We start from the raw sequence: 22,458 nt of genomic DNA on the forward strand, positions 1-22,458 counted from the left end.
TGATTGGCCAAGCCTTAATTGCCTGTTCTTTTGCAAATGCGGGAGAGATGTGCTTGTTGCTCGATGCTGGTTGCTCACTGCATATGGCCGCCACCGCCAGTCGGGATCTGGTCTGGTCCGGTCTAAAATGGATCTATTAAAACCTGCCATATAAGCCCTCAACACAATCTTCAATGTCATGATCAATGTCCATCCTTCGAATGAGGACCATTTCTCTATGTGACCAATTCTGCACATCTCGCCTTACCAGGCTCTGATTGCTTGCTTACCCTGGGTCGGGGAATCCGGCTCTACCTATTCAAGCTAACTCCTGTCAATCACACCTGGGGCCGATCCTTCGTCACACAGATGCACTGCAACAGCCAACCCTGGGGTGCTCGGGGTCCGAGCAAGATAAACTATGCATGATTTGTTTCTGCAATGCCGGTTAATGGCCCTCCAGAAGCAGCGGGGGAGACGACAGCGTCGAAACACTGCCCAATTCTTACAGGATAGCCATCCTCGCTACGGCTTTTCCGGGCAGCATTGACAGCAATTGCCTGCACTGCTTCTCGTTTCGAAAGAAAGTCTCCTCAAGAATATGCTTAAAAATAAGTTTGTTTCTGCGTCATGCGATTTTCTGATATTACATTTTTAGCATTCTATACTAGATTGAAATGATAAGACCGGATGGGCGGTCGCTACGGGTTGAAGCGTGCGCCGTTGAGGTTCTTCGGCTAGGAAACCTCTGTTAGTCTCTGTTGGGTCGCAATAATTGATGCAGCTTTGGGTAGAAAGACCGGTTCCCACATGCAGCCAAGTGAAGCGATTCCTGCATGTGCTGGAATTCCTTGAACCCCTCGCCACCACGCTAGGTATTCTCAATAAAATTCGTCGAATGGTGAAAATCTACGCCGTGGTATACTTCAATTGACATTATTGCCTCCGCGACGAACGTGTTCCCTGGCGGCATAAACCTTTACCATCCGAGCATTTTAAATATAGCGTGGTGCGGGACCTAGGGGTCGAAGGATTTTCAGCATGTGCATACAACAGTCACTAAACAAGTTATTCGCCAAAGTAAATTGGATGATCGAACTAGGAAATAACGAAATAGCCAGTTTTATATGCCATTTGAAACGAACGGCATGGCGGCTCCCTGTTTCTGAAGCGCGTGTTGCGAGATAGCTACCAAAAGAGACTTAGAGTGTGCAGCACCCTCGCAGTGGCATGTCGAGTACTTGCAGAACTGCTCTCTCACACTATGGGATGCGCAGATTCATCTTGTTTTCTGGAAACCTAATCTACCTTACATTCAAAACCAATGCTTCTGGAAAAACTCTAACAGACCTCATGGACGTATTCATTATCGTCATTAGTATGCTTGGCAGCACAGCCAGGAATAGGGAATCTTGAGTGTCCAAGTGTGAATGATCCGCTTTATCGTGCTTGTCCAAAAACACCTAGCACCAAAACACGTGACACCGCGACGGCACTCTTAGCTCCGTCTCTACAACTCACGCGCTGGCCTGGGATGTGCACGTTACGTTTAATTCGTTCCATACACCGAACGCGTGCATCACCAGAACGCCCTGCTTTCGTCTCATATGTTATATGAGGCATGATTAGCATTTCGATGGGACCCACGTCTTACCAGCAATCTTTTCCCCCAGGTGGCGCGTGTCCATAAGCGCGCTTCTACACAACATGGCCGTCGTCCACGATGCGTCATTGCTCAGCACGCTGAATAAAGCGCAGACCCAGGCTGTCACCTCCGATGCCTCTACGGTTGCTATTCTTGCTGGTCCCGGCAGTGGAAAGACCCACACGCTGACCTCGCGGGTGGTATGGCTTGTTGACTATGTGGGCTATCAGCCATGCGACGTGTTAGTCGCGACATTTACCGTCAAGGCCGCCCGCGAGATGAAGGAACGGATCGGCAAGGCACTTGGCGGCGGCCGAGAAAAAAAGATCATTCTCGGCACTTTTCACAGTATCGCTCGCCGATACCTGGCGACCTATGGCCAAAGAATTGGACTGGATCCTAAGTTTGCGATTGCAGATGATTCTGACTCTCGAGGTATCATCACTCGAATTTGCAAACGGCTTGACGCCAAGATCGATCCTCCGGCTGCCAAAGCCTGGATCAGCAAGAAGAAGGCCAGAGGAACTGTGGGTGATGCGCCGACCCAATCGAAAGCTGCAAAGGACGTCGAGTCGAAAGCTTTCATGACTTGCTACACCGAGTACCAACAGCACCTTGAACGATCAAACCTACTGGACTATGATGATCTGCTCGTGCGCTGCGTCGAGCTGTTGCGCCAGTATCCCTCGTGTGTTTCCAACATCCAATCCGTTCTGATCGACGAATATCAAGACACCAATGGAGTCCAATACGAACTCATGAGACTCTTCGCACAGCAGAGACGCAGAGTTACTATTGTTGGAGACCCAGACCAGAGTATCTATGGTTGGCGCTCTGCAGAGATAAAGAATCTGTTCCGCTTTCTCAGAGATTTCCGTGGCACTGAAGAGATCTCCCTCGAGGAGAACTACCGATCATCAAGCTCCATTCTTGACGTTTCATTAAGGGTGATTCAGCAAGATAAGGATCGATACGAGAAGGTTCTGCTGCCGGTCCATAAGAAAGGCACTCGTCCAGTTCTTCGGAGACTTAAGAATCAAATGGACGAGGCGGCTTGGATCGTCTCCGAGATCAAGCGTGCAAAGGCCATGTCTGGCGGCATGCTCAGAGATGACGATGTTGCCATTCTTCTGAGATCCGCAGCTCTCTCGCGGCACGTCGAGTCTGCACTCGGCAGGAGTGGAATCCCTTACAAGATGATTGGTATGTAGTTATTGCGCGTATCACCATATTTCGCTAACCCTCTGTCAGGTGGCTTCAAGTTCTATGAACGAACCGAAATCAAGGTTATTCTTGATTACCTGCGAATCATTCACCAGCCCGAGAACAATGATGCTCTCGCGCGCATCATCAATGTCCCGAAACGAGGAATCGGTGAGGCGACAATCAAGTCTCTCCTTGAAGAGGCCGAACGAGGCTCGACCAGTTTGTGGAAACTGTTGGTGAAGCATTGTCGCGGTGATCGCAATGCCAAGACGAATATTAGGAAGCAGACAGAACAAAAAATCAGCGGGGAACTGCTAAAGCTGATCAACAATCTACGCGCAAAATGGGTAGACGCCACACAGGGGAAAGGTTTTGATCTGGTGGAATTGATTGAGCAGCTCCTTAAGGACCTGGGGTTCGAGAAACACCTGGAAGATACATACGGAGACGACTTCGAATCGAGATGGTCCAATGTTCAGGAATTCGTTGCTCTCGCCGCAGAGTTCATGAAGGATCCTAGCCTCACAGAGGAGGATGCTCTACCGGACATTTCAGGTGTGGACCAGGCTCGCGAAACAGATGTCTTGGCCAAGTTCCTCGCGAACGTGTCGCTGGCTTCTGATAAACAAACCGATAGCGAGAACCAGGACAAACCTCTCGTCACGGTTTCGACTATACACGCCGCCAAAGGCCTTGAATGGCCCATGGTCTTCATACCAGCCGTTTATAAGGGCTCGATCCCGCATGTGCGATCTGATGATGATGCGGAAGAACGGCGTCTGCTCTATGTCGCAATGACTCGTGCGCAAGCATTGCTTTATCTTAGTTGCCCTCTCTATGGCTCGCACAGCAATAACGATGCTCTGCAGCTCTCACCCTTCGTCGAGGATCTCTCAGCAACGCAGTTCCTCAAACGAGGTCCTTCGTTTGAGCGGCCGACCATGCAAGAAATCGGAAGGATACTGCAACGTGAATTGCCACCTGAGGACGTCATCTACAAGGGTATGGCTTATATGACTCCTATCGAGGACAACCTCTTCGCCGACCCTACTGAAGCCAAGGAGACAGGGAGGTCATCTAATGTAGCCTCCTCTGAAGTCCGCCAGCTCAAGAGACACAAGACACAGCATATCAGCAATACCGGCCAGATTGAACCCGAAGTAGTCGAAGGATGGAATGCGCCTTATTCCACAACAATGCAAAGGTCCTCTTCCTTCACTCTCCCGGGATTTACCACGGCCGGGGCACATCATGTGTCGAACCCGCAAGAGCCGCCGCGGGCAAACCCGGCCCCAGCGTCTGGTCCTTCGCGGAGGCCAGTCACCAATCGACCTCCAGCGCAGAGGACACTGCGTGGGTTCGTGATCACGGATCACGATCAATCAAAGGCAGCACCGGAAGCTCTGCCCCCCGTTTTCCAGTCGCGCCGTGTGCTTGGCCAATCTCAGAGTATTGGCAACAGACGAAATCTCACATACCCAACACAGCAGAGCATGTCTACAATTAACAAAGAAGACTCTGGAGGCATCGAGCCGGCATTGACGGGCCACAAGCTAGGATCCGCGAAGATGACAAGCCGGCCGACAAAACCAGCGCCGTCCGAACCGGCGCAAGCTGTTCCAGCAGCAAAACAGTATGCCGTTTTCTCCAGCTCGCCACCGAAGCCAGAGAAGGAAGAGGATTCGGATTCAGAAGTGGTGGCGAAAGAGGAACAGACGCGACCAGCGTCTTGCTTCCATTCTACAACTGTCTTCGCACCTCAGGCGCCAGGGTACCGCGGGGTTAAGAGACCAGCTGGCCTGAGCCGTGAGGGTATTGCGCCCATGGACCGGTTGAAGAAGCCCTTCAAACCACTTACCATCAAGCGCCCATAGATAGAGGGATGATACAACCGATGTACGATGAAACATGAGATATGAACCGCGTCTGGGACACTAGTAAAATTTATTTATAACTATGTGGCATGAATGCTATGATAGTCACTGTCTACCCTCTATGACTTTCTTACTTGACCGTGGAGGCATACTCACTCTATCCGCTGAAGACCTTGCTTCCGAATTTCCACGTCTCGTCGACGACCAACTCTGTTCTACCCCCATTCTGCACTTCCGATAATACGACCAAGTCGGCATCTGCGCCATCCTCCAGGCTGCCCTTTAGACCCTTTACGCCCAGCATGGCAGCTGGGGTAGACGTGACGGCTTTGAGCGCCTGCGGAATGGTGCCACCTGTCCAGTTGAGAAAGTTGTTGACGCACTCGATCAATGTGATGGAGCTGAGGACATGCATGTTAGCCTATGCCTTGTGGTTTCACTATCTTGCCGAATCATTTGACTAACCTGCCAGCGATTCTATCCGATCCCTCTAGGATCAGTTTCGGCCCCTTTTTCACGATGTGACTCGTGCAGTCACCGTTGGTCCACTGGTACGTTCCGTCCGGCAGTCCCACGAGGTGCATTGCGTCGGTGACGAGGATGAACCCCTCGGGATGCGCGTTGAAGGCAATCTTGATGGTTGTCGGGTGCAAGTGTTCGCCATCGGAGATGATTCCGAAATATGGCCGGGGGAGGCTCTCCGCGATGCCAAGAACGCCGAAGATGCCGGGGTTCCGGTGGTGCAGCGGCCGCATCGCATTGAAAAGGTGGGTGATCATGGAAGCGCCAGAAGCCACGGCAGCCGAGGCTTCTTCGTAGGTGGCCTCCGAATGCCCGATGGAATAGATGATGCCCCGGCTGGTCAGTTCCGGGATGAGATTGGTCATCTGGCCAAGTTCAGGGGCTGCCGTGATCATCTTGACGCGGGGCGATTCGTCGGGATATTCGGCCGTCAGGTTCTCGATCCCGTAACAATCGGCCAGGTCATCAAGACTCTGGGCTTGTCGCAGCACGTCGACGTTGTGGATGCCGTTTTTGGTCGGGCTGAGGAACGGCCCTTCACAGTGGGCACCGAGGGATTCTGCACCGTCCTCTGCCACTTGGATGCTGCCGGAAGGTCCGAGGAAGGGCAGCGCTCTCTTGTACAACTCACTTGTCTGACTTGTGATAGTCGGGACGTATGAGGTGACGCCGGTGCTAACCATCTGCTTATTCACATATCGCACCTTCTTGGCATACTCCGCAGGCTCGAGCAACGACGAGAAGTTGAAGCCGAACGCCCCGTTCAGTTGGCATTCGATGAAACCTGGGGACAGGATGCGGCCACCGAGATTGATGGTCTCGTCGGGAAGGATAGAGTCATCGAAGAAAGCAGCTTGGCTTCTGACAATCTTCCCTGTAACTGAGTTCACCCACAGGTCCTCGTCTACGAGTTGGTCACCTTTCAAGAGACGGCAGTTGGTGAACTTGGTGATGCCGTTGGCGCCGTTCTTGGGCGACGCTTTTGGCGACGACAGTAATGAGTGCGGCATGCTGGTTAACTGATCAGATGAAGAGGGAGAGGTTTTATTTTAGTTAGGTAGAATGATTTGTTATAGTCAACTGTTATGTGCCGTCAAGTAAGAGGATAGTTGCCCCTTGGGCGAGCAGTTGGATCTCCATGGACGAACATAACCACGACCAGGGGGGAGCGAGACGCCTACAAGTACTTATCGTGATGGCACACGTAAAAAGCGACGTGTGATGACGCCCCGGTGCAGCCGAAACCCGGAGTGGTTCCCACTAAACGTCGGGATATCCCAGCTACTAGCAACGAGAGGGCCGATGATAACAACGTCAGCCAGCGTACCTAGACTACCTAGGCTAGCGACGATCACAGATGGACCCAACTGGGACGCATCTCAACGCCGGGTGGGGCCGGGTGTGTGGTTGGTTGAATGGGTCTGCCATCATTGAGTCTCAGAGGTTCCTTACTCATGGATTGTGACACGGCAAAACCTGAGCGTGACTGATGCCAATCCTTTCTTGTGCGGTGCAAGGCTCCACGCTCATCGCTCAGAGTTCCCCGGGCTGCCGAGTATGTAGCAGCCTGTAGATACGGGCATGTGAGCCAAGCTCATGCTAGCATTCGTGGATAAGAAAGAGGCAACTGTGGGAGTCTCGACACCATGATTGCTAGTTCTTGGGCTCTTTGCTTGGGCTCTAGATCAGACGGACCGTCACAGACGTTACCTCCCAGGCATGTACTGTACAAGTTATCGTGGCCATGGCTGGAGAATCGATCGTCACCTAGTTCGGACCAGCCGTTCGCATCCTGTCGGGTTGAGGTGAAACACGATTGCAATGTCGTCTGGATACCTAGGCTGTTCTGGGCTATTGTGGTATGTAGCAGGGCTTCATACAAGCTGGAGCGACAGCAACAGTACTCGCCAGTGGTCGTGCCACCTGCCACCCCCAGAGAAATCGAAAGGTAACGTTGCGGGACCACCTAAATCTGCCCCGCGGTGCACTGGGCGGACACCTAGCACCTAGAGGGGCCTTGAGGACCTGGGGGAGGCAGCGCTAAAAGCGGGTTAGCGGGGATCCTCCGGGCTGTCCAATCATCTCCCGACATGCTGACTGCCCAAGCGAAGGTTACTCGGGGGAGCTGTTTGTGCCCTCGAGAGTCGAGACTCGAGTGATCGCTTGATTACCATCTGACCTCCGGGAAAGGCTATCGTGCATTCGGCCCGTAGTCCAAGTAATATCGCTCTTTGCTACTACCACTGCTAGTCCCTTTTATTACAGCAAGTGCCAGCCAACCCGAAGCTTTTGCCTAGACCTGTTAGGAGCGTGTCCGGTCCATTCTTTCCCGTTGCACGCACCTTGTATTGCATTTCCGGCCTACCTCCGGATCTGCCCTTCATGTGCTCCAGCCTCCAGGTGTCCCCGCCCAGCATAACGTAACACCGGGGACCCGGCGAGACTTTGAAATGGCCAACGGAGACGGGGACCTCGACCCACTATGGCAGGACCTCGACTGGTATGTGCCCGGATCTTGAGCAGATTTGCAGACTTGCAGACTCACAGACTCGGGACTTTGGCTGACTATGGGTTAGGGCAATTGGTCAGACGTTGATCATGGGATGGGACGGGACGGAGATAACGCCACAAATCAGAAGCCTTATTGAAGAGCATCATCTCGGGTCCATACTTCTCACTGCCAAGAACCTCAAGTGTAAAGGACCCTCCCTAAGATTCCTTTTGCAGAGCTGCTGTGACAAAGGTGCATCACATACCTGACCAGGACTAACAACGTATCCGCAGCTGCCGAACAGACGGCAAACTTGGTCCAGGAGCTTCAGACTATAGCCCACCAAGCAGGTCATCCTCATCCCTTACTCATCGCTCTTGACCAGGAAAATGGCGGAGTCAACAGTCTGTTTGACGAAGACTACATATGCCAGTTTCCTAGTGCGATGGGCATTGCTGCTGCCGGCAGTACAGAACTGGCCTATAACGTAGCCAAGGCTACGGCCACGGAGATATCAGCCGTTGGCGTCAACCTGATCCTGGGACCCGTGCTCGATGTCTTGACAAACGCCCGCCATCAGCCCTTGGGCGTCAGAGCTATTGGCGATGACCCCCAGGAAGCATCGCAGTACGGCATTGCGACCCTAAATGGGTACAAGGACGCAGGTGTCGCGACTTGCGGCAAGCATTTTCCATCTTATGGCAACCTTGACTTCCTCGGCTCGAGCTTGGACATGCCCATCATTACCCAGACATTAGAGGAGTTAAGCTTGAGTGCCCTGGTTCCGTTTCGAAATGCAATTGCTACCGGTCGACTGGATGCTATGTTCATTGGCGGCGTTGGAATTGCCAATGCTGGAATGAACGTCATGCACGCTTGCCTGTCAGAACAAGTGGTGGACGACTTGCTACGGAACGATCTAGGCTTCAGCGGCGTTGCCATCTCGGAATGTCTGGAGATGGAGTCTCTCATCCAAGAATATGGCGTGAAAGGTGGTACTGTTATGGCTGTCGAGGCAGGTAACGATTTAGTCCTGCTGTGTCGTGCCCACGATGTTCAACTCGAGGCCATATCGGGCCTGAAACTCGGCATTGAAAACGGAATAATATCCAAGGAGCGTATTCATACATCAGTCAAACGAGTACTGAAGATGAAGAGCAGCTGTACATCTTGGCAAAAGGCCCTGAACCCCCCTGGACTTTCCCTTCTGTCCAAGACTCACCCAACCCACCTGAATCTGTCGCGGAAAGCCTACGATCATTCAATAGCAGTGGTAAGAGATAAAGAGGGGCTGCTTCCCCTCTCACAAAGCTTACTCCAGGAGGAGGAGCTATTGCTTCTCACACCACTCGTGAAACCGCTGCCTGCCTCGGCAGCCACAAAAAGCATGATGGAGAAGGCAGCATCAAAGACGGGACCCAGCAGTATGCATGACAGATGGGTACACCAGGAGCGAGGCGCTATCATGAGTGGCGAGGGTGTCTTTCGAGAGCTTGGTCGCTCGATAGCGCGTGCTCGGCACGGGAAGTTGTTACATACTTCGTATACTGCCAATGGGCTTCGACCGGGTAAGATATCCCCCCTGTTGCCATCGCTCAGGGTGTTTTGTAAGATGCTAATTTCAACAAGTGCATGAGAACCTGATTCACCGAGCATCTTCCATCATCCTGGTAACAGCTGATGCGAATCGAAATCTCTACCAGTCAGGTTTCACCAAGCACATCGCGATGATGTGTCAAATGCTTCGCGCCACGGGCCAAAAGAAGTCCCTGGTGGTAGTGGCCGTCAGTTCGCCGTACGATTTTGCCATGGACAAGTCTATTGGGACCTATATTTGCACCTTTGACTTCACAGAAACGGCGATGGCGTCCTTAGTCCGGGCTCTATATGGTGACTTTGTGCCTCAGGGGTCGATGCCTGGTACAATGAGAAAAGCCAAGAAAGTAACTAAGAGTCGCCAACAATGGCTTGTTGAGAGCTACGACCACGAAAGGGACAGCCATGCCCTGGATGAGCTGCTCAGTGCCCTGGCACGTTCCAGCACACCCAGTCTGCCTTATAGCGCCAGCAGCGCCCACACTTTCCAACTGTTCAACCCCAGTGTCGAGGAATCCCACTATGTGGTTCGGAACAGCAGCACGCAAGCCTTGTATGGATTTGTGGCAACATATTATGCGAAAGGAATGGGTTCTATCGGGGCCATCTTTGTCGACCCTTCCAAACGCAATGTGTCGATTGGCCGGTCATTACACCGCAGGGCCGTGAAAACACTGCTCCAGAGAAAGGGCATCCAAAAGATCCAGCTAGGCACAACTTTCCCGGCCGCGTTTCTCGGGGTTCCCATCGACGAACAGAAGGCATGGTTCACCAACATTGGCTGGGACACGCAATTCCCCAGGCGCCTGACGAACATGGTTATAGAGGATCTGCAGTCATGGGCTGCTCCAGAGGGCCTTGCACAGAGCATCCAGCGGGCACTCATTTGTTTTGACCTGATCCAAGGGCTCGAGAGTGCGGAAAGTGTGCTCAACTTGGTAGCTACCCACGCTACGCCCGACGTGGTCGAGCTCTACAAGTTCGCGTTGACGGGAAGAGCTTGCGGCGTCGTCCGGGCCAAGACCGCCGCCGACGACCTTCTTGCCACGGTCATTGTCTGCCCGCCGGGCAGCCACTTGACCAACTACATCCCGGCGCTGCAGTCTACGGCTTCGTCCGAGATCATTGGCGGCATCATTGCCCCTATTGTGCCGTCGACGGCCCAGTCGACGTTGCTGCTGCAGGGCCTCGCCCTAATGGGGCTGAGGCAGAATAAGGGGCATAAAGCCACACGGAGCGTGCTGAGTTACGTAAGTTACCGCCTACCCTATCTCGTGTCCCATCCCCTATTTCGTTCTAGTACTGACGAGGCGCGATATTCAGGTGCTGGAAGACTTTCATGAGCCTCTCGCGGCTATGGGGTTTGACGTCCAGCAAACGTTTGATGAGATCACGAATTCACCTGATACTGTAAGCACCCACTGGCCCCTAATTAGCATAGCCACCTTGTTACAAATTTGAAATGCTGACTTTTTGGCCAGTTTGTCGACATCGCGTAGTTTGTATAAGAATGCCTGCCGGGCTCATTAATATTGTTTGGAGTTGTTGCCCATTCCTGTATACTAGTCGTGTCCACGTTGGAGGATTGGGTCCAGGTGCCAATGGGAACGACGATTATGACTGAAGGCAGAGCGCGTTACTCCAGAGAAGATATAGAGATTAACGAGGTGGTGCGAGGTATCTGATAAATGTGCCACATATTACAGACACCGTTTACTTCTCTACCTTGTGAGCATATTCGTGAAAACTACATAAATTTGTCATATCGGCCTATTCTCGGCTTTCAACTGGCTCCCTGGGCTACTTGACATATCCTCCTAATCCGCCAGGGGGCCTCAAGTAGGCAATCGCCTACTTGGTCAACAACGCTCGACTCGGACGGGGAAGCCGCAGATCAGAGCAACCTCGGTCAAACACACCTTCCACAAACGAAGAATGCACGGAAGATCATGCAACATGAATAGACTGCGCGCGCAAACAGATGAGTGGCGGAGATAGAACTTTTAATTAAGGCAGGGCTTGGGCCAGGGGGGTTGGTAGCTGTCAAAGGAAGGGTGGGTAGTATTCTGTGCTTTGGATACGCCTCGAGAGGCAGCAGCATTGGGGAAAAGGGTCGGGTGCGTTTCGCTGCAGATGCAAGATAGCTAAATCACGAAATTGCGTCCTCTGTACTGTAGGCATGATATCCTCAGTGCAGCAAACCAATCGGTGGTTCGAGGATTTGGCCGAGCTGATAGCAGCAAAGCCGATCACCCCACAGCGAGTGCGGGTGGTTCTTTCGGGGCCCTCGAGGCCTGCTAGGCTCTAGTGGATAGGTTGATAGGGCACTACCGCACCAATTCCGGGGGCAAGGGCATTGAAGAAGCTTGAGTGCTCCACCTCCGCCTTTGGCCGTTGCGAACGGCAAGTATTAAATCCCAATCCATTGGTCACTAGAGACGCTATGATTTACCTTGCTTGGGGGTCTGGAGATTGAATGAGGTACGTCAAGTGCCAAACTGTTCTGCTCTCAATGTAGCACTTGATGCAATTTAATGCGTTAGCCGATTGCCGCTAATCAAATCCTGCATCTTTGTAGGGGAGAGAAGTAAGCAAAGACAAAAAAAAACATACAACACCGAGAGTGTGGGATCCTTCTTGCTTGGGCCCTTGCCTTCTGCCTCGCCTCTTCCTATCTACGATTTATACCCATGCGCTTGCGACCGTGACGGCAAGACGAGCTGCGAAACTGCAGGCATATGTTGTGCCGCCTCCGGTAGCCAATAATCGCTACCTACATAAAGCTGTCGCACAGCAGACTAGAAACAGAAGCCATAGCAATTCTCCCCGAGCTACTTGAGATCCTTCGGACGCAACGGGCCAACGTACAAACATAGTCCGATCCAGTATACAGTCACGCAAACAGACAAAGTTGCCCCCGACCTGGGCAAGACCCCCTCTTCAGACTGGCCAGGTTATGACCCCGATTGGATCCGGGTCATGACAATGCAATGGCAACCTTCAATTCAATGCCGCCGGCCATGCCGTCTGGCGCCAGCCCCAGCAACAATATGGGGCTGAACGGCCCCATGGGCCCCGGATTAGGGATCGAAGCCTTTGATCAAGACCTCGCCTTTGACGAGTCTATCCTGTGAGTTGTGGTTGCGCCTCGTTCTGTTCTTCTATCCCGCTATGTCGCGCTGGTTGTTTTCGGGGTCGTCGCATATTACCCTTGGACCAAAAAGGTGAGGCGGGGAAAGCTGTGCGTGCCGCGTGCCTTCAGCTCAACTCCACCAGCACGGAAACGCCCCGAAGCGACGACTCATGCGCGACGTATCAAGTAGCCCTGAACTGACAGCCCGGGATCGGGATATAGTGACAATGTGAATGGCGGGCTCCACGGCCTGCCCTTTACGCCCACGTACGAGTTTGAGAACTTCTCGACCACCTTCGAAGACCCCTTCCACTACTCGAAGCCCTACGAGATTGCGCCGGACCCAGGCGCCTTTCACGATGAGGACTCGTCGTCGCAGCAGCTGGACGACAAGCTGCTCGGCTTCTCCGCCACCACCATCAAGGCGCAGCCTGTCGACGACACGACGGGGGTCATGTCGGAGCTGAACCTGTCGGCAGAGCTGTACGGCATGTTCTTTGTCGCCGAGGACGTGTTCGGCGGCGAGACCACGGGCCGGCCGCTAGAGCTCACATGCTACCGGCGCAACCTCTGGCAGTGCTCGGGGCAAATTATCATGCCGCGGCATTGTACACAGGTCATCAACGAGCAGGGCCGCGCAGTGCCTATAACAGAGTTCTACGCCTCGATATCGGCCATGGAATCGATCGAAGGCAAGGCGACCGAGATCATCTCGATTCCGTGGAAAAGTAGCAACCCGGCCCTGGGCGAAGGACAGGAGACCAAGACGGCCGGTCCACCGCCCAAGTCGGTATTGGATTTGACTGGCGGCCAAGAAGTAGACGGCCATCGGGTAAGCCTGCCCGTGTCGTGGAAGCGTTTGCAGTTCAAGTCGGCCACCGCCAACAACGGCCGCCGGAAGGGGCTGCAGCAGCACTACGTAGTCCAGATCTGCCTTCTGGGGAAAATGAAGGCGGGCGGCGACCTTATGAAGATTGCCGAGATCCAGAGCGGCCCCGTAATCGTGCGCGGTCGAAGCCCCCGCAATTTCGACAGTAGGAAGGACGTCCCGTTGTCCGCCGAGAAGAAGGCCGGCAGCGTCGAGCGCTCGCGCACACATAGCGACGGTACGGTAGACAATGGTAACGGCGGCGGCAGCAGCGGCGGCAACATCAATAGTAACAACGGCAACAACAACGTAGCGCACGTAAATAACTTGAAGCACGAGCGGTCCGACATGACTCAGAGCCTACATAGGTACCAGAGCATCGGCGGCGCCATGCATACACCAACGGCCACAAACGAGTGGAATACCACCCCGACGCCGACTTACCTCAACGCGCAACAGAGTAATAACAATGCGTCCCAACACCCATCAAAGAAGCTGTCCATATCGCCCAACCTCAGCCGGCCGCCCGTCCCCTCTTGGTCCTCTAAAGACGGCGGCACGTCGTCACAATCCTCCAGCGGCCACAGGACCCCGCACAAAGCCACATTTGCTCCTTCCAAGGGCGGCGGCTCGTCGACAACGGCCGCGGTGGTCTCGACGCTGGGGCCCATCAACTTGTCCCTGTCGGAGGACGAGCGCAGCCCCAACAACCGCTCGACGTCGGACACGCTGCAGAGCCCGCGCCTGAACCGCGCCGGTACGAACCAGAGCCACGGCAGCCCCTCCGAGGAGACGGAGCAGCTGTACGAGTACTTCCCGCTTAGCATCGATGATTGGACACCTTTGGTGGACACCGTATACCGTAAGCAATACTATTCATTTATTCATAACGTCTAGCAGGACTCGAGGCCAGGCAGCAATAGTAGACGTCCGTTACTAACAAGAGCAGGCCCACACATTGTCCATCATATCGCCGTGCCACAAGAAATCCAGGCCCAGAAAGTCAGGAGTAAAGCAAAACGGTACTTCTCCGCTGAATGATACTTGATGACAAAGAGCCACCGCGTTAGATGGCAACGGAAGGGTTGACGCTATTTATGGTAGAGACGAGATATACGAGAAACGGTTGTATTTTGGATGCGATATGGCGTTGGTTGCCCTGTGCTGATTGATGATGATTTACTTACCGAGAACCTGGGTTTATGGACCTGCTGGAGTGGGCACAGTGGTCTGCGAGTATTTTTTGGAAAGCCACAGTTGGTTGTTACTTACCTAGTTTCGTCGTATCTGGGGTCTTTGACTATTATACCCTCATATTACTTCTTCTGGACATCGTCTTCTTACTTATCAGTCGAAACCTAGTCTCTATCTCTAAAAATCACAACATTGGTTTGACTAATTACGTACTCTAGTTTGCTCAGAAGGGACTTTAACGCTTAAATTTTGAAAGGCTATGTTTGATGAAAATGCCACCCTCCTTCGGAGACTATGAAGATGAATATACCCCTTAGATGAATATGTCCCATCACTAGCTAGATTCCATTGATCCCACCTCAAATGCATATGTAGATGCAGAAATGTTTCATTATATATATGGATTGGTTCCCTTCCCCCCTTTTCGGCCAGCCAAGAGGATCGAGATCGGGCCAGAAAGAAGCCCATGCGCGCTCTTTTCTTCGCTATATTGTGTTCTGCCAAGTACTATGCACTTATGTACTATACTCCTTGTTATTCGCTTTCGGTACAGGCCAGCGCCACGGCCGCGCCGAGAATCGAGCTCTCGAGCGCGGGCACGAGCTCGATGGCGCCAGCGTGTTTGCTCTGCCCGCCGACGAGCCGGTCGATGTAGCGCTGGCATTCGGCCTGGTAGGCCGGGTAGTGCTCGATGACGGAGCCGTTGAAGGCGACCTTGGTGCGCTCCAGCGCCTGCTCGGCGGCGGCCTCGGCCACTACGAGGGGTGCTGCGGCGCTCGTAGATGTGTTTTGTTGTTGCGTGGCGATGTGCTCGGACTCGGTCTCGTGTCGCATTTCCCACAGCGAGAAGACGGATGCGGCGAGGAGCGCCGCCGAGCGCCGCGAGATGAAGGAGGCGAGGGCACGGATCGCGGTCAGGTCGGAGACGGTGGGTTTTACTGGGGACGGGTGGGTGGCGGCGAAGTAAGGGAGGGCGGTATCGAAGGTGGGAGTTTGGTCACTGCAAAACGCAACAATTGAGGTTGGTAAGTCGTGAGGGCTGAATCGGGTAGGATCTGGGCGTCCACACCAGAGGAGCAGGGACTTACGCTTCGATTTTAGATAAGGTTGATGTGTCGAGGGAGTACGGCTTCTGCAGTGACGGGGGTACAACGCCACCGAGAAGGCCAGTCTCCTCGATGGCTTCGATCAAGGCGAACCTGCAGATCTCTCCTAGATAGAAGCCGGCGACAAAATGCTCCAGTGGCTGGAAGTCCGGCCTCGGATGTGCTGAACTAAGAAGCTTGTCCCACCGTGTCATGGGCAGTATGTCCTTTCCGAACATGCCCAGCTCAGTATTCACAATAACGTGGCTGGCCGAGTCGAACCAGGCCTCTGGGCGCTTTCCGAACTTGCCTCGGCCAAAGGCAGAGACGGGTAGGTGAACCGCAATATTAGTGCCGGTACCAAGAATCAGGCCAAACCTCGTCGAGGAGTGTACGTAGGCCTGAGAAAGTAGTGTTGCCGACCCGTCATTCACGATGGCGCCCAGCTGAACGTTTAGGCCAACATTCTTGCAGGCATTCTCCAAGATGGCGCCAAGATCTTGGCCCAATAGCCCGTTTGTTGCCAGAAACCCCTTTCCCATGCCCAAGAGCAGACCACTCCCTAACGATGTTTGCCTAATCGGTTCAGAGTGAGAGTTAGAACAAGCTTTAATTGCACAAGCTCTGGATGGTATGAATATCTTACTCTACTGGGAAACTCCATGCTAAGCCCATGGGTATAGAAATTTCAGGGTCGCGCTTCTCTGTGTCGCCGTCCGAGAGCACGTCCTTGATACGCGCGGCCATCCAGTCAAAGAATGCCATGCCCTCAAGAAGCTTAAGCTCAGGGGTGATTTTGAAAGTGTCGATCCGGACGATGCTGCATTCACGCCCCGGCGTCTCCCGGCTCCTCAGCTCGACCAGTGCCACTCGCAAGGTCGAACCGCCGACGTCCAGGGCCAAGAATTGACCCGTCTCTTGGCCTGACGGCAAAAGATGGTTATAGGACGGCAGCATGGACTCGGCGTGGCTCTGCATCCGTTCCCGGAACTGCAGCTTCAGCTGTGACGAAAAGTCGTTCAACCGGTCGCCATCGAGAGGTCCCATCAATAGCTGCTCAGCCTCCTCTAGGAAGGCCTCGATGGTCCTCGACCTGGGCGGTAGTGGTGCTCCATTGACATGATGCTCCTTCAGCATGGCCGGACTTATCCAGAAGGCAAAGAGGGCCTGCAGGAAGGACCGACCCCGTACCAGAGTCTTCAGAGCTGCTAACATGGCTCTCTGCACAATTATCGTTGCAGAAGTGAATGACTGCATGACATCGGAGGTGAAAACGAGGAGCCCTGCCGATCTTTAAAGCCAGAGAGCTTCTTAAGTCATGTAACTATACGTGTATGTACTTTGTAATGGGTGGAGGTCAGACACTATCCAGGTACACGAATAGGTATGGAGAGCGTGACAGCAATCGCCATTTCCACCACAAAAGAGGCGATCTCGGGATGGAGAGATAATGCTTGGTGGTGCGTCAAGATTCGTATAAACTGGAGCGGGACGAATGGAACATGCCTGCCGGTCCGGTAGAGTTATGGGAGTGATAGGTGAATAATAATAGAAAGCGAAGAACAGGAGGTGTAGCCCCTGTAGCTCAATATGGTATGTCTGGAAATACCACCATCCCCGGACACGGGCACCAACAGTAGCTGCAGGTTACAGACAGGCAGATTAACGGGGGGAAACAAATTAACGGTTCACCAATAGATCGTCGAGAATTGACGATAAAACGAGTTGGATCAGCGGGTAGGGCAGTGAGCTTCAGTAGGTCCAGCTCGCAAGTGATTCTTTCTCAATTAGCCGTATTGCGGATGTTGCAGAGAATGGATGCCATCAAACCACCAAAGGGAGAATGCGCGATGTCGGGGCGGTTGGGGGCTCGTAACGGCGGAAAGCGATGCACATGCACGCACACACACACACACACAACAACAACAACAAAACACACTCTCCGCTCTGGCTTAGCCGATAAGATGTCTCAGTGGCAGGTCATTACAGACGCGGCGTAGGACAGCGAGGAGCGAGGGTCCTCGTTGCGTGATCATGGTATTTTCCAGATGTCGATGTTGAGATGTAACGTTGTAGGAGCCATGAGTCCAGAGACTAGAGCACTCGTGGACTCCTCTTTTTTTCCCGCTAGGATCTGGAAACGTTAGATTGCGGCTAGAACACTCGCTAAGAGGGAAGGAACATTGGCAGGTAGGTGTTAGCAGGAAACATTGCGACGTGATGGCCCCGAAAGGGTCCAAAAAGGAAAAGGATCATCACTCAAGTCATTGCTGGGCTACCTGTTACTGCTCGAAGCCGGCCACTCCCATCAGCCTTCTGCAGGCGCGCCACAAGTTGCAACTCTGTCGCTTAGCCTAAGCTTTGAGCTGATGCTTGAGTGGTGGAGGAAAAGCAAGAGCGAGCCCAGTGTTTGCAACACCATCGAACACATCCCTTTCCGATTGCACCGGTAGATTTCAGCGTCACATGGTGGCTTGCTTACCGGGAATGGATAAAAAGAGAAATGCGCATTTTGCAAATTGGATTGCAATTAGAATGTCGGTCTTCTCGGTTGATGCGGCTCATTTCTTCACGTAAGCCAGCGCGTCAATTCAGTATATGTAGCGGTGCTTCCCACCACCAGATATTACCTCTTGTATCTGACTGTTTTACATGGCGTGTGTGAGCCAGCGGAACAATGAGGCATCCTGTCCTGTCAGATTGATAGACGCCAATCAAAGTCTATCTATTGGATTACTAGACTTCTTCGCTACATTTTACAAAATACCTACCACCTACAAGCTATGTATCTATCCTACATACCAAGCCATACAAAACCGGCGGACCAACCAGAGCGCACCTGGAGAGGGATCCTGCAATGGAGGGGCCATCTTACAAGCTGTGGAGAGCTGTAACTTCACATCGATGATACATACAACGTTCATCTGGTCCGTCCCCGATCGCCTGTTACCTTCCCACAACGATCCCTTCTTTCAAGTATTGTACATCTGTACGTAATGTACAACTGACACAAAGGTCGTGCACCGAGGCACTGCACATCCATTACTCATATCGTTCGCCGAACAACCTGATTACATACGTTCTTTTTGTTTCCCGCCGGCCATCTTAGCCGTCAGCCCTCGCCCACCCACCATGTCTGCACACAACCAATTGTGGAGACCCGGTGCAAACCGGCCAAAACGTTCCATCTTATCGGGATGGCCTGGGGGTCATTGGGGTCCAGCGCCGGCTGGTTCGGTAGCCTGGCTATGATGAGGGCTTGCATCTCCAATGATGCTATGCCTGCCCCTCCACATGCCACACTTAGTCAAGGGACCGAACCTTGAGGTAATCCATGGACAGCGAATAGGATGGGTGCGTGGGAAGGGCCTTGTCAGTGTTTCGCCCGAATGGTGATACATGGAGTACAAGGAAAGAGACGGCGTAGAATTTCTTTGCCTTTCGGTAGATAGATGCCCTTTTCATGCTGACGATTTCCCGCGAACCTTCCGGACTTGTGAACTGGACTGCCATTCCTACCTCCCTTCAAAATAAGTACTGCAACTATCCATTCTGCCAGCAGCAGTTGCCCTGAAGAATCTGAATATCTATTATACCTTCCCAAACATCATAGCCCCTTACCACTCACTATTTGTTCACTGCTTGTAACAAATCTTCTTTCCGGATCCGGTAACCACTACCACCCACCATGAGACTCATCATCCGCGACGATGCCGAGCTTGCCAGCTCGTATGTAGCAAACTACATCATTGACAGAATCAAGCACTTCAATCCTACAGCAGCACACCCCTTCGTCCTTGGCTTGCCCACAGGTTCGAGTCCTATGGGCGTATATAAGACATTGGTTGAAAAGTACAAAGCTGGCGTGGTACGTCCTGGCAGCTCTGGAGTTTAGTCGCATTGACAACCACGTGTACTGACCAGCTGATCGCTAGATCTCCTTTGAACATGTTGTCACCTTTAACATGGTAAGCTTGCCTGAATATGCACATAACATCAGTTGCTGCGAACGGGGGCTTGCACTAAACCCCTCCTCATAGGATGAGTACGTCGGGATCCCGCGGGATCACCCTGAGAGCTACCACTCGTTCATGTGGAAACACTTCTTCTCCCACGTAAACGTAAAGCCGCACAACGTCCACATCCTGGACGGCAACGCGGCGAACCTGGAGGCCGAGTGCGTGCAGTACGAGGAGAAGATCAAGGCCGCCGGCGGCATCGACCTGTTCCTCGGCGGCATCGGCGAGGACGGCCACATCGCCTTCAACGAGCCCGGCTCCAGCCTGGCGTCCCGGACCCGCGTCAAGACGCTCGCGTACGACACCATCCTGGCCAACTCGCGCTTCTTCGACAACGACGTCGAGAAGGTGCCCCGCATGGCCCTGACGGTGGGCGTCCAGACCGTGCTGGAGGCGCGCGAGGTCGTCGTCATCATCCTCGGCGCGCGCAAGGCCCTCGCGCTGCAGAAGTGCGTCGAGCAGGGCGTCAACCACATGTGGACGCTCTCCAGTCTTCAGCTGCACCCGCACCCCATGATCGTCGTCGACGAAGACGCTACCCTGGAGTTGCAGGTCAAGACTGTCAAGGTATGAAGTTTTGTAATACGATAACATCAACCCCTCTGATACCCCAACCCCAACCCAAAACTGCGTTTGACTTGTCCTCCTAACCGAACCGTTTCGGACAACAGTACTTCAAGAGCATCGAGCTCGTCGCCCGCGCACAGGGCTTCGAGCAGATCCTCCCGTCCACGATCCGGACGGGCCAGACTCCATCCCCAAGACGGTCGTCGAGGAGATCGCCTCGCCCACCATCATCTCATCGCCGACGATCCTGCAGCCCCAGCCCGTGACGTCGCGCCTGCTGCGCGCCAGCCCGGCGACCGAGTACCCCGTGCGCTCCGTGTCGCCCGACCTGGTGCCCGACCGCATGGCCGACCGCGTCGGCGTGCCGGACCTGACGAGCCGCCTCACGCCCAACCCGGAGCAGCTGCGCCGCAACAACAACAGCAGCACCGACCTGGTGCCCGACCGCATGGCGGAGCGCGTAACGGGCGTTCCCGACATCACGCGCCGGTTGACGCCAAATCCCGTCGAGCAGCAGCTGAGCCGCAACAGCAGCTGCGCCGATCTGGTCCCTGACCGCATGGCGGAGCGCGTAAAGGGTGTTCCCGACCTTGCGCGCCGGTTGACACCGAATCCCACCGAGCAGCAGCAGCGTGTTGCCAGTGTCGGGGCGTGAGGGCTGGTTCAGAGACAGAACACGCATGGTCTGCTTGAAGCCCCTGCTTTCTCTTCAATTCTTTGTTTCTAGGCAGGCATTTTTAAGGGTTTGGGAAAGGGGCGGCCGGAGTTTTCTTCCCCTCCAAGGGCTCAGATTGTGCTTCTCGGTCACACGAGAAATTGTTTGTTTCCTCGCTTTTAGCTGCAGAAATATTTTCCATCTCTGTCCGGCCGTTTAGAAAGGGGGCGGATATTGTCAGTTAAACGGATGCCACATACCACGAAGTCTCAAAGTTTCCATAGACAAAGCTGCAAATGTTACCTACCTGCTAGGCCAAAAACGAAAGCTAGGTATATCCTGGAATTAAGTAGTTGGGAGAGTCAGTTACGTTAAGATGTTAGATACCCTAAAGAGACATTCTTTCGCAAGATGTATAAACTACCTGCTTGTTTTATTGTACATACTGCGTGTATCGGTGCTTTCTAATTAGAATAATGGTCACAGGCTGCCGCCAATGCAGCAAAATATTGCCGGCAGGTGGCTTCCACATTTAGCGTAACTTTCCCCGCGATTCCAACGAGATTAGCGCTTACATCCAGAGTCAAGCCCCCCTGTGCCATGCAACGCTACTAGGGAACCGTCCATGTCGCTTAGATTTTAGGCGTCTGAATAATGTAAACAATAACAGGCGATTTGGAGGAGGAGGAGACCTGTGTTGGCGACAGGTATAACTATGACGACTTGACACAGCCAGTGCTTATGTAGTCTTAGATGCAAACGATACTCAGGGATACCCACCTACTGAACAAACCTTGCCAGAGTGATAGATCGTTTGTGATCTAAGGGCTGGGTCGAAGGTTGCCCGTTGATCAGGAGCTTGGCGGACAGAAAAGCGGAGAGAACTCACGAATTATCCTAGTACCGCTCAATTGCCGGACGCGGACATACTTGCCCAATCCACTAGGAATCCTACCTACCTACCTTACTCATTGTATGCCTGATATGGGTCAATATCGTTCGCTATAGCTGAACAGATACCCATGGACACTACCTATGTAGGCACTTCACATGTAAACAGGTAGGTAGATTCTCTTGATTCAATCTGGAAGGAGGATCGGATACTCTCGACCTCTCACGTTTCGCATGATCCCGTCCCGTTCGTCTTCATTTCCCCGACCCTTCCTTCCGTTCTGGCCATGCGCCCGCCGCAGACGGATGTATACCACGTTCTGGGAAGGTCACTTCCAGAATCCAGATTGCATCTCACATAACACAAGCTATCCCATCGTGTGCCCAGCCTCTTGTCATGCCTTATCGTCGATGTCTTAGCCTACAATCGAGTTATTATGGGTTAGCGAGGGCAACTGCGGGAACAGGATCCCGTACCCAACACAATGCAACATTGACAAGCACTAGCTTTGGGTCACTCGGCCTCCCAGACGAGCATATGATCTGCAAGAGACTGGACGTTGGTCGTCGAGACTTACGGTCACTCTATGCTGCTACCCGACCCTTGTTTTTGTTGTTTCTTCTGCTCTATGCTCTAATTTGAGCCCAGCCATGTGTGCGTGGCTAAGAGGTAGTTACCAGTGAAAAGCGCAAGTCTAGCGGGGGTTTTTAACACAGCCCGCAGAAGGAGTCT

The 22,458-nt window shown here is 53.3% G+C and overlaps 6 protein-coding genes across 6 annotated transcripts; 4 read left to right on the forward strand and 2 right to left on the reverse strand.

Moving 5' to 3' along the window:
- Positions 1 to 1,686: 1,686 nt before the first annotated feature.
- On the forward strand, positions 1,687 to 4,704 carry PG985_002183 (UvrD/REP helicase; the record flags this gene model as incomplete). The annotated part of the gene is made up of 2 exons (XM_066821952.1): positions 1,687 to 2,827; positions 2,876 to 4,704. 2 exons carry the CDS (start codon positions 1,687 to 1,689, stop codon positions 4,702 to 4,704), a joined length of 2,970 nt encoding a protein of 989 aa, XP_066689384.1.
- A 157-nt stretch (positions 4,705 to 4,861) lies between these two features.
- Positions 4,862 to 6,236, reverse strand: PG985_002184 (N-acetylglucosamine-6-phosphate deacetylase; the record flags this gene model as incomplete). Its single annotated transcript, XM_066821953.1, has 2 exons — positions 4,862 to 5,105; positions 5,170 to 6,236. 2 exons carry the CDS (start codon positions 6,234 to 6,236, stop codon positions 4,862 to 4,864), a joined length of 1,311 nt encoding a protein of 436 aa, XP_066689385.1.
- A 1,440-nt stretch (positions 6,237 to 7,676) lies between these two features.
- On the forward strand, positions 7,677 to 10,812 carry PG985_002185 (beta-hexosaminidase; the record flags this gene model as incomplete). Its single annotated transcript, XM_066821954.1, has 6 exons — positions 7,677 to 7,726; positions 7,803 to 7,921; positions 8,011 to 9,285; positions 9,347 to 10,563; positions 10,637 to 10,723; positions 10,795 to 10,812. 6 exons carry the CDS (start codon positions 7,677 to 7,679, stop codon positions 10,810 to 10,812), a joined length of 2,766 nt encoding a protein of 921 aa, XP_066689386.1.
- A 1,521-nt stretch (positions 10,813 to 12,333) lies between these two features.
- Positions 12,334 to 14,355, forward strand: PG985_002186 (uncharacterized protein; the record flags this gene model as incomplete). Its single annotated transcript, XM_066821955.1, has 3 exons — positions 12,334 to 12,443; positions 12,669 to 14,176; positions 14,264 to 14,355. 3 exons carry the CDS (start codon positions 12,334 to 12,336, stop codon positions 14,353 to 14,355), a joined length of 1,710 nt encoding a protein of 569 aa, XP_066689387.1.
- A 687-nt stretch (positions 14,356 to 15,042) lies between these two features.
- On the reverse strand, positions 15,043 to 16,850 carry PG985_002187 (uncharacterized protein; the record flags this gene model as incomplete). The annotated part of the gene is made up of 3 exons (XM_066821956.1): positions 15,043 to 15,547; positions 15,597 to 16,169; positions 16,240 to 16,850. The coding sequence occupies 3 exons, from the start codon at positions 16,848 to 16,850 to the stop codon at positions 15,043 to 15,045; spliced, it is 1,689 nt and encodes a 562-aa protein (XP_066689388.1).
- A 2,431-nt stretch (positions 16,851 to 19,281) lies between these two features.
- On the forward strand, positions 19,282 to 20,834 carry PG985_002188 (glucosamine-6-phosphate isomerase; the record flags this gene model as incomplete). Its single annotated transcript, XM_066821957.1, has 4 exons — positions 19,282 to 19,461; positions 19,529 to 19,561; positions 19,634 to 20,179; positions 20,376 to 20,834. 4 exons carry the CDS (start codon positions 19,282 to 19,284, stop codon positions 20,832 to 20,834), a joined length of 1,218 nt encoding a protein of 405 aa, XP_066689389.1.
- Between the last annotated feature and the right edge of the window lie 1,624 nt (positions 20,835 to 22,458).

Source organism: Apiospora marii, assembly GCF_038362585.1.
Source record: "Apiospora marii strain CBS 49790 chromosome Unknown utg000002l_segment0_segment0, whole genome shotgun sequence".
NCBI classification, from domain to species: Eukaryota; Fungi; Ascomycota; class Sordariomycetes; order Amphisphaeriales; family Apiosporaceae; genus Apiospora; species Apiospora marii.